Below are 27,220 nucleotides of genomic sequence, written 5' to 3' on the forward strand. Positions count from 1 at the left end.
AGAAGAAGAAGTGCTCGTGGGTTTCTTGCATTCTGCTTCACACACACACACAAGTTACTTTTCTAATCCCAAAAATTAAGGGTGAAAAATAAAAAGTTGAGAAGCAGAATAAAAGCCTTCTCTTTATCCATAACTACTTTAATTAATAAAGTTAACTCTAGTGCTTTTGTTAAACACTCTAATTGAGAGCTCTGAAACTCTGACAGGCAAGATACCTTCTACTTTTCAAAAACATGAACCTATGAAGCCAAATTGAAGCTAAAATACACAAGGGCAGAAATCTGGCCTCAGCCTTGAAAGAGACTGGGATAAATCCAAGCTAAAGGTGCATGGATATTGGCATTCTACATGTGTAGAGAATGCATCACAAGCGGGAGACATGGCACTGGCTCTCAGTACTGCTGAGGACAACCATGATACTGCCAGGTTGAAAATGCCAGGAAGCCTTTGTTCTCACTTTGTGATGCTACTAAAATTTTTCAGTATAAATAAATTGACCATATTGCAGGGGTTCAACGTAAGACGTGGGTGTACTTCTTTGTCTCAAACACTGATGAACTTGTAGTCCTCTACATGGGTATTTCCATAGCAGAGGTGCCTACGTATCTTGGAGCATCTCAGTCCATGTCTTTTTCATCCTTTCTTATTCACTGCAAAATATACTGAGCTTTTGAAATTTTGACATTTAACATCTGCTAAACGTAGGTGTTAAGTGACTCCATCAAAACAGTAGTGAAAAACTAAAGTTCCTGAAGCATGATAAAGTGCATGTAGGAGACAGTTTTAATTTACATCATCTGCTCATTGACTTTGGCTGAACTGAACTTCACAAGGAAAGATAAGGGTTGGAAAGAAGAAACGAAAAAAGAAAAAAAAGAGATACCATCACAGAAAATGCCTGGTAACACTTTCTTTCTAATTACATTTCTCAAAGCTATTAAGAAAAATCGTCATTACTCATAACTTACTGGGTCTCCAGCCTGCAAAAGAAGGATATTCTTAAGGTGAACACTTAAGAAGCTAGTATTTAAAGGGAGTTTATAAACATGAAAGAAATCAACTTTTTACATGGGTAGATAGTCATAGGGCAAAGGTTTTAAACTAAAGGGAGGTGGATTTAGATTAGATATCAGGAGGAAGTTTTTTATTGAGAGAGTGATGAGGTGCTGAAAAAGGCTGCCCAGAGAGACTGTGGATGGCCCCATTCTTGGAGGTGTTTGAGGCCAGGTTGGATGAGTGATCTGATCTAGTACTTGATCTAGCAGCTGGCAGCCCTGCCTGTGGCGGGGGTTGGAAACCAGTGATTGAGGCCCTTTCCAACCCAAGCCATTCTATGATTCTGTGACATGGAAGTTCTACTGAAAGGTCCCAGTTATCTTTTGTAATTAGAGCAGATCATTAGGTCTAGATTCTTAGTGATCTGACGTGAGCCAGCTTTCTACAGGCAGCTGGCCTTATAGTTTAATTCTCCAGAATAAAAGTATATGCACAACTTCATCCATATTTGCGATAGTCTCTCCAAGACAGCGTTGTAACCTAGAGATGTGTATGCAGGCTTCTGGCCAGTACTGACCACTTAACCTTCGAGTATGTTGCCACACAGCCTACAAATTATTCTTTTCTAAGGAATGACCCTCTGGACATCAGTGGGTGGACAGAAAGAGCTGGGAAAGAGGGAAATGCTGATGGCAAGTTATTGGACTTCCTTTTGTTAAGGTAACCTATGGTAATTACTCTTACTAGTACGTGAAATGGACAATTCCATCACAGAGTCTAGTTTGCCTCTCAGATCTATAAGATCAATATGACAGTTGTACCATCATTTATCTTAACACTGTGAAATTTCTTGTGAAAATATGTAGGACCACACTTGGAAGCTCTATATTGTCCTTTAGAGCCATTCTCAGTGCTGCTGGCACAGCAACTGTGGAAGCTTACATGCAGGCTCCAGTGACACAACAGGAGCTGGAAAAGTCACATTTTGAAGAAGGAGTTATTTCAGGATGGATGCAGGAACTCATCATGAAAGGAGTAAAACACAAGATTCCTTCTAGCTGAGCAATGTTTTTTTCAGTAATACACAATCTCTATGGTTTTGGTCTGCGCACGGATCACTTTTTTGATGCATGTCATGAAAACTAATCTCACTGGAGATACTGGAGCTCTTAATAGGGCAGTATATTTCTTTATTTCTTTATGTGACCAGGGCTGGGGTGATAGGTATTAACACATCAATATCTGGAAAGTATAAGACTTTTTTATCTCACAATCTGATTTTCCATTCCATTGTGCTTCTTTTATGCTGGTCGCCATCCCTGAGTGTTTCACTGTTTAATGTAAAATAATTAAACTCTTGCCATAAACAGTTCATTCATCAATCTATTAAATGCTCCCATGTTAATAGATGAATGCTTTACAGAACTAGATTCAAAACAGTCAGAAATGGCTCCTAAGAATATTAAAAATGTAAGAAAAGCAAACACCAGGGAAATGCAAGTGTTCAGCACATCAGTGTCTCCAGAAGGAAAAAAAAAAAAAAAAAGAGTGCAGTACTCCATCTTAAAAAAAAATGCCCATCTTTAACAAAAGCAATCTTTTATCATGACATTTAATGCATTAACAAGCCATACCCCTGTCAGAACCACTGTCTCAGGCTGCAACAATGCAAACCTGCTAATGTGAGATTAGTTTAACAGATTTAGGAAACAAATAGCTGTCAGAAAGGTCTTCCAGCAGCAGAAGAGGCACGATTACACTGGATACAAAGAAGCCCCACTGAACATAAGGCTGGAGAATGCTCCACTACACTACCAGGAGGGTGCATTCACAACCACAGCGTTACTGATCTTCAGGTTCTACACTATGCAGTGACATTTAAAACCTCTGTTTTTTCTTTTTTTTTCTCCCCAGATTTTTCCCCCCAGTAAGATTCACATATTAAGGAAATATTTTAATGGAGAAGCACTGCAACACTGAGGGATACAGAGTGCTTAACCTGGGAGAGAATGCCAGGAGATATCACACCCACCCACTGCATGCTGGAGAGAAGGCAGGCACCTCATGCTCAAGACTGCTGGGGACTTCTGCTCCGGTGTAGCCTTGCATTAAGCAAAACATCACAATTTAATATTCCAAAGTAATTTCTGTATTTATTTCTGTAGGAAAAAAAGTGCTTCTTCACATTCTACTGTTCTTTTCTGAAGTCCCTGAACCACACTGTGCTGTGACTGAAAAGAAACAACTGAGCGCAAGCAACATGACAGAAACAAAGAGGGAGTTTTATTCCCATTCTTTACAAATATTGGCACCTAAAAAAGAATAGTACAAATCAAATTGCAGAGATGGGAAAATGTATTTGAGGAGACAGGCACCACAGTGAAGAGATACCAGTTTTACCTTTTCTCTTTGATACATTTCACAGTGTATTGAACTTAACCAGCAAGGTGAAGTCAATGAGAGGTTTAGAAAGAAGGGACTGTTCCCCTGTCCTAAAAAGTGACTGACATTCTTACAAAATTATTTTGAGAACTTACATATCGTAGCAAGTCCTAAACAGAATCACTTACTTAAATTTAGGCCTCTGCTCAAACTAAACTGCTTCTGTTAAAGCTTAATTCAAAAATGAGAAACTCAAGTGCATTTTTATTCAGTTTCAGATGCTGCTGCTTTTCATTTGAATTTTCTATACGTTAAAACAGTGATGAAAAAGAGGGAATACTGCTTGCCAAGCAGATACAAAGATTGAACACATTAAATCCAGAATCTACAAAGAAAATAAAAATAGACTCCTTTCCAAAAGTTACACGTTCCTTAACGTAGTTAGAGGCAGGTTAGCTAGTTAGCTAGTTTAGCTAGTTAGTACTAAAATACAAGCTAATTATAACAAATTCTGTTACTTAGCATGTGCCTACATCTCAGCCCACTGCCCAGGGTGTGTATGAGACAACTTGCTAGCCCAGAGCAGTCTGCTTACTTCAGCCAAGAACTGGGGTTAAACAAACTATGCTGGTATGGACGGGCTCCTTCCTGTCTCCAATCCAGCTTGCTCCTAACAACCTCAGATTTTACTATACCACAATGTTGCTTGCAGTGTTGACATATCCCCATTTTAATAAGTCTGTGGACAGCAAGATACCATCACAAAACATTCTGTGGATCTCAAGAACAGCTTCAGCACTGTGAGCTGCTGGTGAATGGCAGTCTCTGTGAGAGCAGCATGATTTATAACCTGTATACACAGCCCCCGCAATTAATATTCATGCTGCATATACCAGAATAAATTGGAGATGCCACTCTGATCCAAAGCCCTTGGAAATGTTTGGAAAGCTTTCCACTGACTGCAATGGGTTCTGAGTCAAGCCCCAAATGTCCAAGTGTGTTTGTATCTCTTTTTTTCTTTCTTTTTTTTTTTTTTTTCTTTTTTTTTTAAGAAGAAATCCACTCTCCACATTTTTCAGTCCCTCACATTTATTGTCAGCAAACACCTGGCAAAAGAATGCCTTCCTTCTGCAGCAGGACTCACTGCAACCATCAGAAGGTATATACACAGGGACGGAGGACACAACCTCAATGTAAAACCAGTAACAAATCAGAAAGAAATTTGATTTTGAAGCCATACAAGACAAAATTTAGCAAGAAAGGAGATCTTCCTTCTCATGAAGTACAAAATAGCTCAGGTTTTATATACGTTCAGGTCAAGAAGGAAAGTTTCAGTGAGGCACACTGGATCTTTATAATATGTGTTAAAAATCCATTCATGTAAATCTAATGCCATTATAACCATCTTCCTTAAACACTCTAATTGTAGCCTCCAAGCATAAGCACATGAATGGCAAATTAAATAAGACCATTTAAATTATTTTATGCAAAGTAAAGATTTCGTACTTATTAAAGGAAGTTAATACTAGAGGTGATCCTTGTTGAATGTAGATTGACAAGGAAGTTAAGAATAAAACCTCATTTATTTTTATGCTGCTTTATAAGTTTTTTTAAAGTCCAAGTTCTCTCACAACAGTGTACAGTAATTGGATTAAAACCACCTTCAAATACTCTCCACCACATCTTTTACATTAAACATCCTGCAAAACCCACAATGTCTATATAATCATTTTACAGTGATTATCAAAACAATCACGAAATTAAATAAAAGTGGACAGACACAGATCCTTCTCCCCAAATAATGAAATCCTAGCACCATACAAAATATCATGATTTAAAAATGAGTACTAAGCTATCCTTCTCTCCGTTTCTTTCATTTTAATAACCAGACAAATTATGTTGCAGAGCATGACTGTTAGTATGCAGATTGATTTCCAGAGTACTTTTCAGTAATCTTTTTTTTTTTCTTATAGTTTTCTTCCAGATAGAAAAATATGAAGTTTCGGGGAAGAAAAGAAAGAAGAAAGAAAGAAAAAAGATACAAAAAATGAAGTCCTAATGTCGATTAACAGTGAGTCCCCACAGAGGCAAAAGTAGACATTTCGCGGCGGATGGTGCTGAAAGGGGAGAGCTCCAGCTCTGTGGTGTATTCATTGTCGTTGTCATCGCTTGTCACCGTTGAAGATTTCTGGATGCATTCATCACAGCAGCAACAGCAACACTCCATAAAGGCCCGGCTAAAAGGTTTACAGAGACAGAAAAGGAGGACTGGTGTAACACAGGATTTAAAGAACAACAGAAACTGGCTAATGAGATGGAGGAGATCCATAGTCTGCCGAGAGACCCCTGTGGCCATGTAGGCAGTCACGATGTTGCAGATGTTTTCAGGAATTATGCAAAACCCATATAAAATGGTCAAAGCCACCACTGTGCAGTTCATCTGACTTTCCAGCTGAATTTGTCGCTTGTTCCCTCTTGTGCAAGCCTTTTCTGCCCTCCTGATTTTCCTTGCTGTTACCAGGGAGCAGGTAATAGTGAAAAGAGTCGGCAAACAAAAATAGCAGCCAAAGTACCACCAGAGTCTTGCCCCATCGTACGTAAGAGCCAGCACATAGATGGTGTCAGGCAGTGCGGTGGAAATCTTCACCACGCAGCGCTCCCCGGGCGGGCTGCCGCTGTACTCGGGGTCCTCCTTGGTCAGCTGGCGCAGCACCACCTCCGGCAGTGCCAGCAGCAGGGCCCCCACCCAAATGACGGCCAGCTTGGCTGTCGTCGAGGTGCAGTTCTCAATCATCTCATAATACATCTGCACGTTGGTGGCAGCGCGGAACCGGTCGATGCAGAGCGCGCAAAGTGTGAACGTGGTGACTCCGAGGGAGGCCACCTGCAAAGGAGAAAAGGCAAAGAGCAGTTAATACAGGAGCTGTCTGAGAAAAGAACAAAAAGGACTGCTACAAGGCTACAGTCCATTACGCCTCGGAGAGAGGAAAAACTTCGTCTCTTTCAAAATCCACCTGGTCCACTAACAATGGCAGTCTTTTTGAAGACGGAAGATGAAGTCCTGAATTTGCTCAGGCAGAGGAGAAAATTGTACATTGGATATTTTACCATTGAAGGAAGCGTATACTCTTTCACAGTAAAAGAGAGCCCAATATGCAATGTGAAGCACCATTTAAGTCTAGTTCTTTGACTGACAAAGCGAAACCTAGTTTTGGGGTATTGATGTAGAAAACAGTTGAGCACCATCAAAAGAAGCATCACAGGTAGAACTTCAAATTTAGCTTCCAGCACTTGCTGAGCTACCATCCTACGTGCTTTTCAAAGAGTACATCCTTCTGCTGTGCTGTCTACAGACAATTAATTCAGCTTTGTATTATGCTGTCTTGGAGGTCCGTGCCAGCACTCACATAGCTCTGAGTGACATGAACATTGGGGAACTGACCAATGCTAAAAAGCCCTTCCTTCCCTCATTTTTCTGAGGAGTAGTTTTCTGAGAGATCAGTTCCACCACAAGGACTGGAATTGAAGACAAAAAGAATAAGATGGGAGAGTCCTAGTTCAGCAGAACTTCAGTTATACCCCATAACATGTTCAACACCTTAAAAATCTTCAAAATTTAGGAACACTGTGGATTTAGCATCTACTGAATGGAGTTGTGGACTTGGGCTCTTCAGTGAAATTTTGATGGGATGTGGGCTTATGAAAACATTCTGGGCTCCAAGTGCAAAAAGACTACATTGAAATCTTCAGACTCTCAAAGACTGTGCAGAAAAAAAGAAAAAAAAAAAGACAAAAAAAGACTTCGTTATAATAGTTAAGCTTTAATAATCTATCTTCAATATTTAATATAGAAAAATGCCTCAGGAAAAACTAGGCATAATTTCATAGGAGACATCCGGTGCAACAATATACTGCAAACCAGGAGAAATGGCACAAGTTTCATTTTGTATATTATTTAAAGATGAATTGGACAGACCTCTCAATTATATAAGGAGCAAGTAGAGAGCAGTGAGTATACTCTAGCTTTAGTAACCATAATTCTATGTATAAATAGAAATTTGTACTATCATGAAATATAATTTCCTATCATTTTATCCTGTTTATAATTAAATTTCCTGAAAACAAATTTGGAAGAAAACTATATACATTTTGTCCTAATCCTGTTTTGAATAAATTCAGCTTCAGTTCAAATTCAAAGCAGATCTCCCATTAACTTCAATCAGAGAAGGACTAGGTGCTCTGTTGCATTCTAATTCATTTATTTTCTTGGGTCTGTGTGCTTCTGTGATGCTGGAAATGTGATGAAGCAAAAGAAAAGAAACTGTTAAAATAATATTCCTAATAAATTTAAAGAATGCTTACTTCTATCATGAGTAAGCCACATGTCCGTGCAATTAACTGGGAAATGTAGGCTAATATTAAGCTGTTCACCATAATTTCTGCTTACTGTATAATGACATATTTAAGTTGGTATGTTTCAAAAATACGACTTCCACCACAGTTTTGAATCACTCCTGTTTATGCATCTCTTGTAAAAAGTTCTGCAAATAGTAGAATTATGTGCAATTTATATGAATGCAGTGTTAATTCCTAAAATTTTAATATTTCTAAAATTGAGTATCAGTGAAAAATAGTAGGAACTTGGGATCTGAACTGCCAAGCATTGCCTTAATTGCCTAATTCTTTGAAGGAGCTTCCTAGAAAACGGAACGAAGATATGATATCTTATTAACTAACCTTCAATGGCAGGAATAATTGATAGTGACTAAACAGTACCGTAAATATTTTTAATGGGCAAGTCTATTGATATAGGGAGTTAAACTGTTGGACAGTGTTCAAAGAAAGCTTGATAAATAGCAGCAAAAAATAAAAACAGCTTTAGAGAAAAATCAGAGCTATGGGGAAATCTTTAGGAACAGAGCTAACATTAGCTAATGAAAGATGATTTCCACATATCACTTCTGAGAGTCGCATTTCCAAATCCGAGTCTAGTGACTTTGTTTGAAAAACATTTGGGTGTGTGTCAAGTCTTGGATTTCCTTAGAGTGCCAGAACCTTTCGCCACTATGTCCAGCCCAAATAACAGAAGGGTCTGGGACCAAGCTCTCAACAATTATGGGAGACAGGGAAATATTTGAGACTCAGAAATGAAGAGAGATTAAAATAAATCTTCAGAACAGAAGAAAATCTGCACTTCTGTACATTAATATTTTCCTTCTCTGCTCTTGTTTTAATGCAGCAATGTGAGCATCTCCCCCCACTTCCTAACACACACACTTTTATTGTTTCAGGAAACCATCACAAACGGGCAGTTATACAGTAGCTAAGACATTAAACTCTGCAGCTGTTAGGCTGGCCTAATGAAAGAAGACATGTCTACCATGAACAAACATAACCTACGGGGCTCCTGTCACATTAATTGACCAGAAACTTGGAGGCTTAAAACAGCGAAATAGAGCAAGAGAAAACAACTAAGAACAGTAAAAATCAGCTTTGAAAATTCTTCCATGGATTCACTGATCAAACAAACAAACAAAAAAAAAACTAGTGCATCCCTGGAATAGGCAATGTTTTCCTGTTTTCTGCAGATTAATGGAGTTAGAGATGACATGGGAAAGCCTACTAAAAACAGCCAAACAAAAAAACACTCCCAAGCAGATGAACACGGATTCACTCCAGCTGATTTGTTGAAAGGCAATGCAGCAATGTAAGGGGGCTCTAATTACCTACCCCCCTTCATTCTCTCTGTAATGCAGAGTATGAATAATAGCCAGCAAAATCAATGCTGCTGCTCTCCACCTATGCGGGCAAGAACTGGAGCACACATTCTGCATGTTCATACAGTTTCAGTTTATGGGTGTTTCTTCATAGCAGTCATACCAAAAATTAGGTTTAAATGTGAAAGGAGCCACTGAAGTCTCCCTTCTTTATCTGTTACTTCATCCTGAAATAATCACAGAATAATGGTGATGAGGACAAATCAAAAGGACAAAATAACAAATCCTGAAACAGTGTAAATCTGCATGGTGTTTAATGGTGCTCTTCTTGTTGTAACAGATGAGTGTCTGATACACCCATCTGTGTACTGACACACTCATTTGTGTACTGATACACTCAGTTGTAGCCTTAATTCCAACAACCTGGCAAGAAATGAAGCACGGCAAGGTTGAGTAAGGCTCAGTAGCTTTAGATGGTCACTTAGTTGTCTGATTTATTTCCATGCAGTCCCTACGAAGATTCTCCTTCAGCCTCTCAACATTTGGGGTGACATCAGTTTACATTCTTCTCTCACTAGATGGTATCAAAAACGTCCCCAGATATCTAACTGTGAATCTGCTCTTAGAAGGTGGGTGGGAAATAACCTCAACTGAGCTGAGCAGAGGACAGCTATGTAAGGGAATACCAGCCACGGCACACACACAAAAGAAGGCACTGCTGTTGCAAGAGTCTCTTAGTATTCTGGTTCCTTTGACAGTACTGACAGGGATGTTACTGGGCACAGCGGTGCTCCTTTGAGACACTGCATAAACCTTCAGTCATTAGCTCATCAGCTGTTAGTCAACTGTGTCAAAGCTCATTTGGGGAACTGAGGCCACAGAGAGCAACAGTAAACTCATGAAATGCTCAGCATAATTGCATCAGTTCCCTCCGTCCCTTCCAATGTTTCCCTTTCATGATCTTTAACAATTTAACAAAATGTTCCCAGGCCTTCCCTGGCCTGTCCTAGTTCTTCTCCTGGCTGTGGTCCCACAGCGTTTGGTCCCAGGAACAAAGCCTTGGCTGCTCAGGGGAGCAGAAAGAGTTTTGCATGGTGAGCAATCTCTCCCTAAAACCTGTTTGACAACAAGATAAAGGTAACAAAAACAAGATCAGAAAAGATGACTTGAGAGAAAAAGTTAAAGAAGAATCAATTCTGTGAGTTAATTAAAAAAAAAAAAAAAAGTCACTCAGTCACTCAGTCTAGCAGGGTGAAGCACGATGATGTGGTGCATGCCTTCTGATGGAGAACTGGGTGGAAACAGTGTAGGCTGAGTTTTATGGAGCCACACAGTTATAGACAGATAGCCAGGGAGTTAGGAGAAATGGCTGCTTTTACCAGCCAAAGCTGGATTTTCTTTGTTACAAGGCAGAATGAGTACCCAAACATTTCCCCATCAGAAATACAGAAGCTAAACTACAGAAAAATTTGACAACCATGACTAGCTCAGCTGTTTCTCAGCTCTCAGTGATACTCCCTAAACTCAACCCATTCCTGTTATGTCACAAACGTTAGAGTATGTTAATGCAGTACATCAATTTAGTACTAGTGGTGGCAATGGTGATGAGGAGACGGTTGGACTGGATGATCTTATAGGTCGTTTCCAACCTTGTGATTCTTGTGATTCTTGTGATCATGGTGACTTTTGTAAAGTCATCAGTTTTGCCAAAGATAAATAAACAAAGTTAGCACTGACAATGTTTTTCTTGTACTACTCTATACTTGCAGTAGACAGTCCAATACCAAAACTGGACAAATACAACATAAGCAAGAATCTGGAAACTACTATCATGGAGATGTTCCAGACACATGGAGAAATGGGTACAATACAGCTGTTTCCTTTCCAGTACTTTTAATATTCTTATCAGAAAAGTATAAAGCACATATGCTTTCTGTGTTTCCCATCCTTCTAAATATCCTAAGAGCAGTACTCAGAGTTAACTACCATGAGTAGTTCTTGAATTCTGTTGGAAATAAAAGCCAACCAGATTGTCAGGGCACTGGAAATAGCTATTAGACTATACCATATGCTGATGCAGAGGGCTGGGAAAAAAATAAAAAATAAAAATCACAAAACACATTTTTTTTCCATTTTTCTATTTGAAATCTACCCTGCACCATACAAGTAAATTAAATTTACTTTTTATTATTACTGTTTTAAGAAAGAAAAGAGCACTGTTCTCCACTGAGGATCACATTCTCATCGCTCTACACAAGGGACATCTGTGCTAACTCCTAATATTAACAACATGGAGCTACTGCTAAAAACCTGCCTCTTCTTTGCAGGAAAGATCTGGTCGTATGGAGAAATGACAGCCCTATGCTCATCCTACAGTCAGTGGTGCTGGGATGGCAGATGCTGTTGTTTTCTTTTTTCTCTCCACACATATGTAACTTAAATATTACTGACCTAATTTAAAACCTGGTCTGACACAAATTTGTTTCCATGCTGAAATGCCACATGCAAAATTTAAGACAAAAGCAAAATTTTATGGACAATTTATGACTCCTCGAGGACAAGGTTTGTAGAGGAGAAAAAGGTTGACAGCATAGCAGCTATCACCGTGCTGCTAATGCCTAAGGGGCACAGATATACTAGCACTTCTGTCTTAAAAAAATATTTATTGTGTGATAAGTGCTGAAGGTATTCTGCTCAGTAAAAGACACATATGCGGCTATCGCCCTGGTAAACCTTCAGTATGAAGCTTTGAAACTGCAAATTTCTATGTGGATCTTCATCTGCGAAAGTCCAGAGGACTTTCCGGAGGTTTAAGAGACTGACTCCAAGTAAGTAAAAGAAGAGATATAAAGATACAGAACAAATGGCTCAGACCAGACAGATTAATACATAACTTCTAAAAACTCCCATTACAATTTGGAAACTTAAAACAAGGATGCCTTCTGACAGCTTTGAAACAGGCAAATAATGGCCTTCTCCTTTGTGCTGTTCATTCACCTCTAGCAAATAAAAGAGAAATGGGAAAAAGCCTTACCTCAAAATTGCCCTCAAAGGGTCAGCTCCAAGAAAGGAAAAAAAAAAAAAAAAAAAAAAAAAAAAAGAGTAATTCATATTCCAGATCAAATCAATCCTCAAACTTTAAACTTTCAACTCAGAATACTAATAGTGATAGCTTTTCTGGAATGGAAGTTACCCACCAGAAACCAGAGAATTCCACAAATTAATCACCAGAACTGCACTAGGACATAAAATAGCCTCTGCAAACCTTTATTCCAGACTCTCCCCTTATCCTAAATCCCTACACCTCTGTAAGTAGTTTGTCTCAGTCTGACAACATAGAGTGTGATGTCTGCTTCCAACTACTGCCCTCCAATTCACCAAGTTCCTCGCATAACCTCTGAGATCAGAATGCACACCATTTCAGAAAGCTTCTTTTTAAAGCCTGAAAGACAGTTTCTAGTCCTGGTTGACACAATCCATTTGTCATCTTGGCAAGCTGCTTTGGGCTTTAGGAAACTTACTTAACCTCTTCACTATCGGCTTCCAGGATTAAAGTAAAAAATAAAAATGCTGCTTTACAGGACTGTTACACTGAATAGATGTGAAACGCATAGAAGCACAGTAAAACTATTAATTTTGTTTACATCCACACTTCAGGCTTAATTCAGAGTCAAGAAAAACATAAAGCATTAATCTGTATTAGGTAAAAAGAAACTATATTCCATACTCCTATTTTTTTTCTACTTCTGTTGCTGAAATGACTGGATATGCTTAAACAAGGACCAGCACAGGGTTGCAGATTGGCAGATCTTCTGGAAAGGGAATTAGCCAAAGTTGTTGCTTTTGTATCATTGCTGATCCTGAGTAACAGCGATCAAAGCATACAGAAGACAACTTACAGATAAACACTGTGCTGGAAAACACTTCACAAAGCTTCTAACTATTTAGACTATATACAACTAGTTAGTTAGACTGTTATAACTAGTTAGACTTCTAACTATCTGTAGAGCAGTCACAAAACGTGAAGAACTGCGTAGAGAAATAAAATAGTAAAGGAAAAGCGCATCTCCACACATCCTTATGAGTAGAGTAGTTGCCACAGTTTAGAATCATTGAATCATTAAAATCAGAAAAAAATCACTAAGATCAAGTAGTCCAATCATCAGCCCATTACCACAATGCTTGCTAAAACATATCCATCAGTGCCTTTTCTTGGACACCTCCAGAGACAGTGACTCAACCACCTCCTGGGCAGTCTCTGCAAACAATTCACCACTCTTTCAGAGAATAATTTTTTCCTAATACCCAACCTGAACCTCCCTGGCACAACTTGAGGCCATTACTTCTCATCCTATCCACAGTCACATGGGAGAAGAGGCTGACCCCCAACTCACCACAACTTCCTTTCAAGTACTTGTAGAGAGCAATAAGGTCTCCTCCAGACTTAAGAATCCCACAATACTTGTTTTCCTGATCCTTCACTAGCTTTGCTGTCCTTCTTTGGACACCCATTTTTTCTACCTTTCTTCTCAATTAGTGCTTTCAAATTTACTCTACAAGAACAGTGTCAGCACCAGAGCCTAGTAAAGTTCTTGGTGGAGATAATTTCATCGACTTCAATCATCTTCATCAACTAAAGATGATGCACTGAAGAACTGTCTCACTCAAGTTCCTCCTTGGGCATGTGTACATTATTCCTTATGCAACTAGAGCCAGGACACAGTCTTAAAGAATAGTTACAAGTGACTACACTGCGATAAAATATCATAGAATCATAGAACGGCTTGGGTTGAAAGGGATCTCAAGGATCATCAAGCTCCAACGCCCCTGACACATGCGGGGCAGCCCCCTCCACATTTAATACTAGACCAGGCTGCCCAGGATTCCATCCAACCTGGCAATGAGCACCTTCAGGGATGGGGCATCCACAACCCCTCTGGACTTAAATCACGCAGCTTAAATGTATTTGGTCACAGCAATTCTTCAGTAAGCATGAGAAAACTGCCTTCAAAATTAAATGCTTTGAAGATTTCCACTACTAGAAGCTCAACATTTGCCTATTCAAATGTACTTCAAGGTATTGTAAGACATTTTCCCCAGACTTTGTACATATATGTTATCACTGGCAACAGATGTTTTGTTGAAATTCTGTACAATACCCATTGAACAGCACAAATAAAAGAACAATTGGCCACAGGAGGCTAAACACTCAAGAAGAATACTCAAGGTTCCTCATTTAATTGAAACTTCGGAGCATAATTCAAAGCAGGCTTGAGTTATGTTAAAATGAAATGATCACCACACCATTTCCCCTAGAAAAACCAGCTGTCCCCCATTGCCCAGATCTGTGCAGTTGTGAGAGTACAGGCTAGTACAAGAGGGTTCAGCTCAACAAGGCTCCAAGGGAGATGGTGTGTCTGGATCTACAGCTCTGGGCAAGACACGTGGGTCCCTAAGCGTATGAGGAGAGCTAATATATACAAAAAAAGAGGTGCAGAAAATGAATAGAGATACTAAAAAGAACAAAACATTGGGTTAACTTACAAGAAAAAACACTGACAACAGCTTAAAATGTGTCCATCTCCAGGACAATACTAGTAGTATTCAACAAGGGTCTGGAAAGTTCCTCTGAAAGCAACTGTCTACAACTTCCTTCTCAACAAGCTGATTCCCCTCCCGTTGCACAGAACAGCATGAGCCTGACCATGTGTGTTACACTGGGGAAGGCAGTGTCTGCCATCTGGTTGTATGATGGCACAGCTCGTGGAGCCATGGCTGCTCAGGGGACAGATCTGCTCCACATCTGCAGTGTTCTCAGAGGTGTCAGCATTGATGGTAATGCCCCTGAGTTTGGAACTACACTGAGAAAGTGGCAGACGTTGGCTCTAATTCCCAGCTCTGTCTCCACAGGGTCAAATCATAGCATCATAGAAATGTTTTCATTGGAAAGGACCTTTAAAGGTCATCTAGTCCAACTCTCCTGCAATGAGAAGTGTTTTCTTCTACTTACTGCTCCCAGGGTGACGAATATACTTTACATTTGTATTATACTTAATGACTAATGAACAAAACATATACAATTCTGGGAGTGATGAGGTACATCAAGGCTCTTATCTACTTGGTTGTGTGGCTCAGATACAAATTAATTAAAATTCTTCTGGAAAGAGGAGAATAGCTGCACTTTTAGACCCCAGTAATGACCAAGCCTCAGACAGGCACCATTGTGCTGTCCATCATCAGTGGATGGCTGACAGTTCTTGAATAAAAGTTCAGCTGTGGGCATCTGAGGAACTTAAAAGTGAAAACTAAGATGTCATTAGAGAATAAAGAGGAGTTAGCAGCTGCCCGATGCCTTCAGGATTACAGCTATATTTGACAGCTACATTTCAGCTCAGGTAATTCAGAAGGGTCGGGGGGGAGGAAGGGAAGTGCTGAAATACTAAACTTAGACTGCTACTTTAAATAAAGTGGTTAGACTTGAACTGAAGCAGGAACTACTCGTCCACTGGATAACATGGGAGCCCAAGAACTGAATCCAGAGCACTCAGAAGCTCCTGCCCAAAGCTCCTATCAGAATTCTCAACAAATATGTATTTCTTCCTTCACTTCTTCCCAAACACAGGTTAATGGACTGTACTTTCCAGATCACGGCAGAGATGCACCACCAGCCTCAGTTCCTCTGAGTACAGCACAGCTCCATTCTTTGTCCAGTACTGCAAGTAACAGAGTGCATCACACAGAATAGAAGTGATTAGCAGCATAGCAGCTGCACACTCTTTCTGAAGACTTTCTTAAAACTATCAGTTGGCAGCTGTACCAACATACTGTGGAGACTGACATTCTCTGTATTAATGACAAGGTTATTTTTTCTCTTCCCTTTCTCACACCTATTAATATCACATTTGTACTACAAGCAACAGTTACTTCCTTAGCTTCCACTTAGAGAATAACGCTGAACAGAAGGATTTGGGCAAAGAGCAGAGGCAGCCAGCATTCCGAGCTCCCATCCCACCTCAACCCTCAGCTCCAGCACACGAATCCAACCCTCCTCCAACCTATCCCAAGTCACTCTCTGAATCACTTCGCTTTAAGAAAAAAAAAAAAAGAAAAAAAGAAAAAAACCCTAAAACTTGAAATCAAACGTTGCGAGCACTCCTCGCCTTTTCAGCACCACGAGGAGCGATAAAAGTTGGCAGAACTCGCACGAGGGGATGCGCTCAGCCGGAGGTACAGGGATCCCGGCGCTGCCTCCCGGCTGACCGCAGGAGCCCACCCGGTGCACGAGACCCCGCGCTACGACACGAGGGTTGCCCGGAGTCCGCTCCCCCTGCCGTTACCTCGATGTAAGGGACGATTTTGCAGGAGAAGTCCTCTAGGAGCCACTTCTTGGTAAGCTCCTGGAAGATGACCAGCGGCAGGCAGAAGAAGACGATGAGGAAGTCCCAGAAGGCCAGGTTGGCCAGCAGGGAGTTGGAGATGCTCCGCATGTAGTAGTTGTGGCAAACGATGCACATCACTGCCATGTTGCCCATGATGCCGATGCCGAAGATCACCACGGAGAGGCACATAACGGCGTAGGCACCGTACGACTCCTCGGTCAGCGGATAGAAGGGGTTCCGGAGCCGGGCTCGGCGCCCCGTACCGTTGCCGCGGCCCCCGGCGGCGCTCTCGCCGCGGGCAGAGCCGTTCAGCGGCAGCCACCGGGGGCCGCTCCCCGCCGCCGCCCCGACCCCACTCTCGCTGCTCCGCGCCCGCCGCCGCCCGGGCTCCGCCTCGGCCCCGCGTCCGGGCGCGGCGGCCGCGCGGCGGCCGGGGGGGGCGAGCGGCGTCGGGGTCGGCGCCGAGCGGGAGCGCTGCGGAGGCGCCGGCAGCGCGGAGCCGGCTGAGGCGAGCACGGAGCAGGCGGCCCAGGCGCCCAGCACCGGGCAAAGCAGGGCGAGGGGAGCGCGGAGCGGCCGCATGGCCGGGAGGCGGCGGGGCTCAGCCGCTGCCCTTGGGCTCGGCGGGACTAGCGGCGGGGGGCATGCCCGCACGCGGAGCCGAGCTTCTCACCGCCTCCCGGGGCAGAGCCCGAAAGTTGTGCCGCCGCCTCCGCCGCGCGGAGTTAATGTAGCTCGTGCGGAGCCGGGAGGACCCCCCCGGCGCTCCGCCCTTCCGCGGCAGCGCTGCCGCCCCGCCGCGTGCCGCCTATTTACATCCTCCCTCGGGCAGCGCGGCTGTCGGTGGGGAGAAGTCCCGCTTGAACCGCCGCCCCTACCCGGGTGACCGCGGCCACCGGCTCCTCCAGGAGAGAACAGGTTGCCGCGTGTTTGAGCGCTTTGCCAAACTCCGGCCGGCGGCGAGCACGGCGCTTGGGGTGGGCGCAGTCCCGGGACCGACCCCTGAGGGATGCTACCGACTCCGGCTGCAGCGAGAGGGCGGCGACCGCGGCGCCGCGCGGGAGTTGCGGGGCGCTGGGCGGCGGGGCTCTCCCGGCTCAACCCGCTGCCGCTCAGTCCGGCTCTGCCCAGCCCGGCTCGGCGCAGCGGCGGCCGGGGGCGCGCCGGGGAGGCGGGCGAGCAGCGCGGCGGCCTCGCAGTGCGCAAGCGCCGCCCGGCGGCGCGGTGGGAGCGCTCCGACTCCGGCCGTGGCCGCGGCGCCGCCCGGCGGGTCCGGCTCCGGTAGGTGAGGGAATCTGGCGAGATGGGGCCGAAAGCACCACCCTTGTGACTGGACACCGCCAGAGAGGCATCCCCGGATGGTGCTGAGGCCCACGAAGGCTGCTCTGTTTTTTTCTGGTGTTTTTTTTTTTTTTTTTTTTTTTTGTTTGTTTTCCCGTGTTGAGCGTTTTTTAACGTTTTTGTTTATTGGCTTTGTTCAGTCTGATAAACTTTACAGCTCTTCCTTCTTGCTTCCCTGATTTTTGTATTATCCAAGCGATTTTTTAGCTTAACAAAGTTGGATACACCACTTATTTCCCTGTAAGTAGCCTGAAGGACTCTGTCTCTCTTTTCCATCCTTAAGAGGCTCTACATAGCTCCTTCCCACCACCTTTAAAAGTTTTACATTCTTCTTATGAAGCACTTTGAGAAGTATTCTTGTTCCCCCTTGAGCTGAAGCTGTTATGTAAGCAGCTGGAGCTGTGCTTCATGGCTGTGCATCTGAGCTGTGGGCTCCTCTTGTAGGCAAGTATTGCGACCTTGTGCGCAAGGAGTGTGTTTGCAGGCTTTTTGTCTTAATGACCAACAAAGGAAAATGTCAGTCTGCAGTGACAGAAAATACATGCTGCACACACACAGAGCCAACCTGCCAGCTTAAATCAGGGACATATTGCTGCCGCTTTGTCACGGAGGGGCACAGGCAAGCTGTAGTGCCCAAAGGGTTCTTTGTATGGATTGTTTCTTATAGTTTATTTCACAGAATCGTTTGAGTTGGAAGGAATCCCTGAAGGTCATCTAGTCCAACCACTCTGCAATGAACAGGGACACTTACAGCTACATCAGATTGCTCGGAGTCCCCTCCAGCCTAACCTTGAATGTCTCAAAGGGCAGGGCACTCACCATCTCTCTGGGCAACTTGTTCCAGTGCCTCACCACCCTTATTTAAAAAAAAAAAAAAAAAAAACAAAAAACAAAAAAACAACACTTTCCTTATATCCAGTCTAAATCTCCCCTCTTTTAGTTTGAAATCATTTCCCTTTGTCCTGTCACAGCAGACCCAGTCTGTCCCCTCCTTTCTTACAGCCCCCCTATAGGTATCGAAAAGCCACTCTCAAATCCTCATGGAGCCTTCTGTTCTCCATGCTGAACATCCCCATCTCTTTCAGCCTGTCCTAGTAGGGGAGTGTTCCAGGTGACGTCGCACCAGCACAGAGCGGAGGGCAGGATCACTTCTCTCAACCTGCTGGCCAGTTTTCGACACAGCCGAGGATCCGGTTGCCTTTCTGGGCTGGACAAACACGAACCCACCCAAGTGGCAGAAGGGAAGCATTGCATCAAGGCATTCACTGGACTGACTTTGCCTTCAACAGAGTACCTGGGATCAGGTATTGCATGGAACATCTGACATATCTGATGCAAATAACTGTCTGAAGGTGTCCCTGAACACTGCCTACCCCAGAAGGACAAAAAAATTGACCTCAGAGTGGCTAAAAGGAGTGAATCCTGTCCCACTCTAACTGAGGAGCAGCGCCTTTCCATGGCTGTCACACAGAAAGCTCTCAGGACCCAGGCGCCGTCCTGCTCCTGACACCATTCTCACACATGGAGTTGGAATGTAACTGTGGGCAGCCTGAAATGTTTCTAAGCATGTGGAAACAGGTGTAGTAAGTTGGCACTACTGCACAGAATGCTCCTTAATATAAGTTATGCTATTATTCTTCCTTAGCAATGTGCCACTTCATGGACTTTAATAGCCAAGAAAATAAATAATATTTTTTATCTAACAAGAGTGTCTTTGAGTAGAAAAAGAGCAGGAAAATAAGGGAATGGTAAATATATTTTACCTTTTTATTCTTTTTTTTTTTTTTTTTTCTCCCGTTTGATTCTTTGGAGCTCAGCTGGTGTATAAAAGGAGTTAATGATGCTAATGAGCTTACATTTACTGTGCCTTTCTTCCTCAAGAGTCCCAAAGGGCATTACAAGCAGATATAATAAATTCACTGCTTGTTCTTAAAGGATACCGAGGAGTATTGCTCCTGGCTTTGTATGGAGAAGCAGACAGAAGTCAGCAGATGCACTGCCTTTCTGCGTATTCCTGGAAGAGCTATGCATCCTGAAGAAGAAGGTTAAGCAGCACTTGGTTTACATCAGTGGTCCTTTAATGGTGAGATAAGAACTGAGTCCTGCATCAGTATTCCAGTGTCAGCAGTCTGTCTGTTTATAACAGAGACAATTGATTTCTAAACACAAAAAAGGTCCCATAAATTATTGTTCTCTGCTTACAGTTTTGTCACATTTTTCTTACTAACTATTTGGATTGTTACAAAGAGCAGCAGTGGCCAAATATATATATATATATATATATATTCTGTTTTGTAGCTTGTGGCTATGCAGCCCTGCTTGGAACAGAGAAGCTTGTCTTATTTGTATGGAATGATGAAAGCCTTTCTGCACTTTTGCTTTGCTGAAACCTTTACATAAAAGGGTGTCAGAAGAATGATATTCCCCAGTGGTTTCCTATCTGATTGGGTCACAGTTCTGTGCAGATTTAGGACTGGCAGATGGCCTCTGCACCTCACTGCAATGACTTCATTCTGCTGTCTGCAGAGGTCTCCCTTCGTTGCCTCTGCACAGTTACCTTTGCTGTCAGAATGGCCCCCAGTTTACTACTGCTACCCTGTTCAGTGCTGAAAGTCAGCATCAGAAGCTTTAGCTTTCCCAATTTCTTTCATCTCAAACATTCAATTACAAATTTGCTGCAATCTGTATAATTTGTTTGTTTATCTGTGTTTTCATTTGTTTGTTTTGCATATGTCTTTATTCCTTCAGATCAGTTAGCTATTTCCTGCAGTGAGATCTTCCTTCAGGACAAAGCTCTGCTCTGGCATGTTGTGATGCCGCCTCCGGTTCCGTTAGCTTTCACAGCTCAGAGTGTGCGCCGCTGCTGAAGGAGCTGTGGAGCAGTGACAGCCCTCCCCACCAATTCATGCATCAGCCTGGAAACAGCCTTGAGAGCCACCAGCAGACAATTAGATTCATAGCACGTTGAAGGAAACAGCAACAGCTTTTTTTTTTTCTGTTAGATGGAGAAATGAAAACTAAAGTTTGAGATGTTTTTGCAGCCAAAGTTGGTTATAGGAAAACCAATAAACCAATAAATGTTCCTACATTAAAGAGAAAAAGAGCAGAATTTGAAAAGTTTCCAAGTCTACATTCTTCTTGTTGGTTTTCCATGACATTTTAACTATGATAAAGAAATCAATATGCTTTCAATGCTTCAGTGTGATTTTTTGTTTGACATCTCCTATAGCCATTAACAGAATACGTGATACTGCAGTACTCCCAGCCTGAGCACGTTGTGGTGCTGCACAGGAAGGGATGAGTGTTGCCTTTTCTTAGTCCTCCTCAGGGCTGCTATGCAACAGTTCATCAATGAAGAAGGAAAAGAGCAAATAATCCAAAATGATTTCTGTTCTTTTTTGGTTTTAAACTACAGTATGATTGGCTGCCTCACACTACACTCTCTTTCAATATTTAGGCAAATGCATTAGGACAAAATTTCTCCTTGCACTCATTAACTGATCTGTTGACACTGTCCTCTTACAGATCCCTGAGTTTTCATATGTTTCACCTGATTAGAAAAACATGAGTTCAGAGAGAACATCATTTCTGTGATCCAGTACTATTTCAGGCAGACCCAAATCCCCCAGTCATTGGAAAGCTTTTACTGTTGAACTTCGTTGCTTATATGGCTGAATCAGGCTCAGTAAATAAATGTTGGAAAGGTTGAAGATGAAATTCAAAAAGAAAATCAAAGTTTAATGATAAAAGTGGGAACTTTTTTGTAATTACTGTTGTGATTCTGCATTTATTGAGGTCCATTAGGAAAGCTTATGATGGCTCTTGAGTATAGATTGCTATTTCAGACTTGCTTCACATTTAAAATTATAATACTCTCCCTTTTAACCTTTCTCTCCCTCTGAAGCTTGAGTTCTGCTTTCAAAGGCAAGCGGTGGGTGCTCACATAGAACGAAGTGATTTGCTTTTAAGGTTATTCTTGTTTTGAAACATAATTTCCAGCAGCCCTTCTGTTACTATTAGCGATAGAAAGACAAGTGATCTATATCACATAGAAAACTAAAATGTGATTGATACTTGCATTACTGCTTTTCTGTTTTGTTTTATTCAAAAGGCAGAGCAATATATAGAATATCTAGCAACATTGATCGTTGGAGACAGAAGAAGTCAATATTTTTTTAAAGGTGAATTACTTGGAGAATAGATTACATTTATATAGCATGAACCTGGGAGAAAGGAGTAGCTATTAGTGAGAGACCATGGATAAAGCCATGGAGAAGGCAAAACCACGAGTCATGCCCATCCACATCAAATCATTCTATTTCAGGATCTCGTGTTTGGCATGAGATCCCTATTATCTGTGATCATCTTCACAAATTTCTATGTATAGTATAGTATTCAAACAGATAAAAGATCTCAGTAATCAGTGGTGCTAGAGGTAAGATATAAAGACTTCTTTTTTCATTGTCTGAAACTCTAATTTGGGAAAAGAATAAAACCTTTCCTATTTCACCTATTATACATGATTTTAATTACAGATGTTAAGAAACATAAAGGGGCAATGAAGGTCTTATGAATGCTTGTTAAACCTTTGCAGACTTTTCAAATGCTAGGTGGCATCAGCTTTCAACATCACTGATTTTCTACAATAGTCACCACAGTGATATTCTTTTGATCATTGCATTTCAGAAAATTCTTAGATGTTTTATATTTGTTTTGCAACATGATTTATACAAAATATTTTTTTCCTATTCTTTCTGATCTTTTTAGTTTTGTAGTATAGAAAAATAGCCATGGTGCTCCTCTTCTTTTTCATTTCCAAGTTTGAGTATTTCATCTGATTTGGATTGGCACATTGACACAAACTGGTGTTCAGGGCTTAAAGTCAATCCACATTTGTGACACAGATAATCGTCAGGAACATTGCTCCAGTCATTGCTTGCACTAGTTTATTATTTAATCAAAATCTGAAGTTCAAAGGAAATTAAAAATCATGAAGAGTGTGGGCTTGTAAGAACTGAATTAAGAATGAATTTGCTATGTGGGAAGCCATAGTAAATGTTTCAGAGCTGATATGGGAAACCCAATGGAAGACAGAAAACTCCATTATTCCCAGTGCTTGGAAACTCCAAGTAATGGCAATAGTTCATAGGTTCAAAAGGTTTTGGAAGCACTGTCATGCTTAGGATGGCCCTGAGTGCCTAATATACCTTCCCAACACCAGCCTAGATGGAGACGGCGGTGATCACCTCTTGCATTTCCCCATGAGGCAAAGAAGAGATGGCATGTTGTTATCAAGAGTTTGGTATCATTTTCTACATTTGATTACCATTTTTTCCTTGTCTCAGGTTGGCAGAGGCAATGAATGACATCTCAGAAGTTGGCTTTTAACAGCCAGTACAGCTCTAAAGCAAAATGAAGACAATGAGGGAAAGAGGGACAAGAGTCAAGAAGGCTTTCAGAAAAAAAGGAAAAAGAAAAGAAAAAAGAAAAAAAGTCATCAGTGAGGAAGTGGTAATTCTCTGGAGAGAATATAAGAAAAGAAGGACAGCCTAAAGAACAAAATGATGTGAGAGCCCCTAGGGGAGGTGTAGACACAGCTTCACGCCTTTTCAGCAGAGAGGAGAAAATCTGTTGCTAGACTTTTGTTATCTTTCAGTGTTGTAGTCTCCTTCACCTCACACCATGTGTGGCCCTTGGGCTTATTCTCTAGATTGAAATGCCAGAATGTATTTGCTTGTAAACACTTAAAGTCTTGTGTTGGCTCTGTGTGCTGAGGATTTTCTCCCTCCCTGTTCCTCATGAAATTACTGAACATGCTGCCTAAACATACATTCACTTTTGTGACTAATGAAGTGCACTCCAAACACTCATATGTATGCTGCTCTTCATTCCTATTGCTACGCCTGGGTCACTGTTTTGCCCATATGAGATATTTGTTTTTCTGTAGTGGGCTGTCCTTTCACTAATGAAGTAGACTTATGCTGTCTTCTCACTCTATTTTTTTTTCTTTTTTTTTTCTTTTTTTTTTTGAGTTAGACCCTGGTTTGTTTTCTGCCTGTTTTTCTGTTCAGTTTAGAGTTTCTCAACTGTAATTTCATCTACAGAACTCATTTACATGTTCTTTACCTTTCCTTCCAGCTTACTAATGAAGTTATTACAACAAGAAACAAGTTCATATCTTGCAGTAGACCAACTGCACACCTCCCAACAACACAGTGCAACCCACTGCCATTTCTCATCAGCCTGACTTTGTGATCCTTCAACCTGTTTTCAATTTACATGACAGTGCTTATGTCCAAAGCAATTTGAATTCATTTTGGGAGATTTAGTGAGACTGTATTAAATCCTTTATTAAAATCATGCTGTGTATCCTTCATCCAGGATTTCTGCAGTTCTATCAAAAAAGCAATCACGTTTCCTTGGCACGACATGTTCCTTATGAACCCATGCTGCTTATTGTTTATAGTTCCATTATCCTTTGAATGTTTAGTGAAGTGTTTTGTTGTTTTTTTTCTCTCCTTATTTTCTTTTTCCCCTCAGCACTTGTTCTGTTCTTTCTCAAAATAAAGTATGCTTGGAATTAGACTCCTTGTTTAGTAAACTACTCTACTTTTCTTTGTTGATGTTTGAGGCTATACTTACTATGCTATGTAACTTTTCAGAAATAATTTTTAAGGGCTTTGTATTTTCATGTGCACTCAGGGATGTCTTTAACTTGGGGTGTTTGGATGGATGCTGCTGTTTTCTTTATTTCTGCACTATGAATAGCAAATTTCTGCTGTTGACTTTCCATCAACCTTCTGCTTTCAATAAAGACAAATAATAAATAAACACATGTGGAAATTATGATTTTTGCTTGCCCTTCCCATATTAAAGTAGCTCTACTTTGAGACAACATTTACATTTATTTTATATGTTTTAACAATCCCCTTAGGTATCACAAACTTCTTCTTGGCTTTATTCTGAAAGCTGTTGAGCATTTTGACCTCGGTTTAACAAAATATACAAGAATATATTTACTTTTAATCACCAAAGTCATCAGCTTTTTTGGAAATCTTCATAGATTCAGGTTAAGCACAAGATTTTATGCTTTGCTCTTGCTCATACAAATCATCTTCTACAGTTCATCTTGTCTCTGAATACTAGCCCACTCTGTATATTTTGTTTGCTTTCTTCTTTACAAGTAAATACATTGCCTTGGGGAGAAGAGTAATTTAGAAATCTGTGATATCTCACACACATTCTCCCTTTTGTGTCCTCTTTGTTCTAAGTTAACCTCAGATCCAGTGTGTTACAGTTGGTGAGAATATTCCCAATCAGTGCAATTAATTTGGATCAGTCCCTTAGCTGTCAAATTTCATATCTTGTTTTAACTTCTGGGCCTCTTTTCTATTCCTTTCTCTTTCTCTCTCCCTCTCTTTTTCCTCCTCTCTCTCTTGTTTTATATCCTACAGCAAATTGATAGCTTCTGAAGGTTTGCAATTATTCGTACTAAAGAGCTACTAACTGCATCTCAGCAGCTCCAGTGTTACTTACAGTGCATTTTCATGTTATGCCCTTATGAGGGACAAATCTATTACCTCTTTTAGAGGTAATAGATTTGCTTGATTTTCTATATTTGCAAATTTTCTGTATGTGTTTCACTGGCGAAAATTCTCTCCTTCCTTAGCACTGACAGAATTCATCACCATCTCTTAAAAAGGACATGGTATTAAGTCTCTGGTAGCGTCAGAAGGTCACTGAGGAGAAGAGGCAGCCAGAGATGCCAGCTCTTTTGTCATTGGTCATATGATTCACAGATGTCCTGGGCCACACAAGGCTTCTGAGAGTGCTGGCAAGTACTGCTTGTTGTCATGATATCTTAGGCTATGCTTTTTTTCTACCTAAATTGCATCAGCATTATTTCTGCACCTCAGCCTGCAGCATGAGCTGGTATATTCTTCCCTTTAAATAGTCTGTGAATGCCCTACATGAAGCAAATGCCATCATTACTAGGATTTCTCTGTCAAATGGCGTATAATCAGAAGGTACTTGTTAGCTGTATCCACTAATAGATTGCAGATACTTTTTACAAGACACATATCTTGACACTGAGAGTGCTGTCGTTCCCTGCATCAGAAATGCCTTCCCTGGAGCAGTGGATAAATGACCAATACAATGTCCAGATCTTTGGCTGCAGCTGTTCTTTTCTAATAAGGCCAGAGGAGACACAGGGATGGAATAAAAGCAAACTATCTCTTATTTAGTTGATTCTAAAGCTTTTAAATACAGCTTTTTGGGTCAGGGCTGCTCACAGAGGCGTGCTGAGGAGTGGTGTCTGCAGCCCTTTCCTCCCCAGGGGCTCACAGACCCTTCCTCCATGGTGTTTGGCAAGCAACAATTTTCTTAATTCAGGAAAATCTCACTTGTTTTGTTTTATCTGCTTTTTAATGCATACTTCATAGCATAAAAGGATCGGGAGAAAAAGGCCAAGAATCTGGTTTGGTGGCTATAAAGAGCTTTAGAAATGCATTATTGAGCTCCTAAAGAACTTAATTCCATGGAACCATGAAGAATAGAGGAAGCGATACGTCTTGCAGAAGGAGTATATATTACTGGGGTGTTTAAAATTGCTTTAAAAATAATAAACCAAAATCCACTGGATAACCATGAATCCCTTCTTATATGACTACGAATGGAAAGAAAGCTGATGGCATTTATTTTTCTGTCTGATTTTACTTACAGGCTGTAAGTTAAGAATTATTTTAGTCTAGTTCATGAAAGAAATGTTATGTTTCAGTATGCTCATTTCTTGCTCTTAGCAGCCACTGTCAAACTGTGTTTCATGCGGATGTTGTCAATAAGGGTGAGGGAGAGCTGGCTGGCTGCAGAGTGAGACATATGAGTGTGCATACGTGCATCATTTAGCTTTACTGTGAGCAAAGATTTCTGCCATGCCCCCTCCAACACTGCAACAGCTACGGTTTCTGTGAAGAGTTTTAAGAACGTATTTAATGAATATTTTAGCCAGGCAAAGGCTGTGCTGTGATGTTTGCGAGGATCCTGATGCTATGCTTGCAGGGAAGGCACCAGCTTGTTAGTGATGGGGCTCCCGCCTTCGCTGAGGGCTTTGGATTAATGACTTCAGACAGACAGATGTGAGTCTCAGGCCGTGCGTGGGGGAAGGGCTTTCTCCTCAGAGAGCCATGCAGTGCTTCTGGTGATGGAACAGTGCAAAGGAAGGAAAGGAAGGCTGGCATGGCAAAACAAAGGACAGAATATAAATATTGCAGTTACTTTATGTGGGAAGTAATGCATGGCAGCTAGTTTGAGTCCATCCAAAACCCTGTGCTTTCTTTATGTTTGCTGTGTAAATCTTAAGCTAAAATAAGTTTCCAGCATATGCATGCAGCAATGTTACCAACG

General features: G+C 41.5%; 1 protein-coding gene and 1 long non-coding RNA gene across 2 annotated transcripts; one reads left to right on the forward strand and one right to left on the reverse strand.

Moving 5' to 3' along the window:
* Positions 1-3,257: 3,257 nt before the first annotated feature.
* On the reverse strand, positions 3,258-17,626 carry GPR37 (G protein-coupled receptor 37). Its single transcript, XM_052667796.1, has 2 exons — positions 16,433-17,626; positions 3,258-6,262 (listed from the first exon to the last, which is right to left on the reverse strand). Exons 1-2 carry the CDS (start codon positions 17,054-17,056, stop codon positions 5,444-5,446), a joined length of 1,443 nt encoding a protein of 480 aa, XP_052523756.1. The 5' UTR covers positions 17,057-17,626; the 3' UTR covers positions 3,258-5,443.
* A 72-nt stretch (positions 17,627-17,698) lies between these two features.
* On the forward strand, positions 17,699-24,602 carry LOC128073223 (uncharacterized). The gene is made up of 3 exons (XR_008202652.1): positions 17,699-18,055; positions 18,901-19,898; positions 20,564-24,602. It is a non-coding gene; the product is annotated as an uncharacterized LOC128073223 (long non-coding RNA).
* Positions 24,603-27,220: the final 2,618 nt, after the last annotated feature.

Source organism: Tympanuchus pallidicinctus, unplaced genomic scaffold (assembly GCF_026119805.1).
Source record: "Tympanuchus pallidicinctus isolate F22 unplaced genomic scaffold, pur_lepc_1.0 scaffold8, whole genome shotgun sequence".
Lineage (NCBI taxonomy): Eukaryota > Metazoa > Chordata > Aves > Galliformes > Phasianidae > Tympanuchus > Tympanuchus pallidicinctus.

What these genes read in the sequence shown, in the direction of transcription:
- GPR37 (XM_052667796.1), bottom strand. Translation starts at nt 17,056, where the DNA reads ATGCGGCCGCTCCGCGCTCCCCTCGCCCTGCTTTGCCCGGTGCTGGGC. An exon ending in AAATCGTCCCTTACATCGAG is followed by an intron (nt 6,263 to 16,432) that starts GTAACGGCAGGG and finishes TCTCCTTTGCAG; the next exon opens with GTGGCCTCCCTCGGAGTCAC.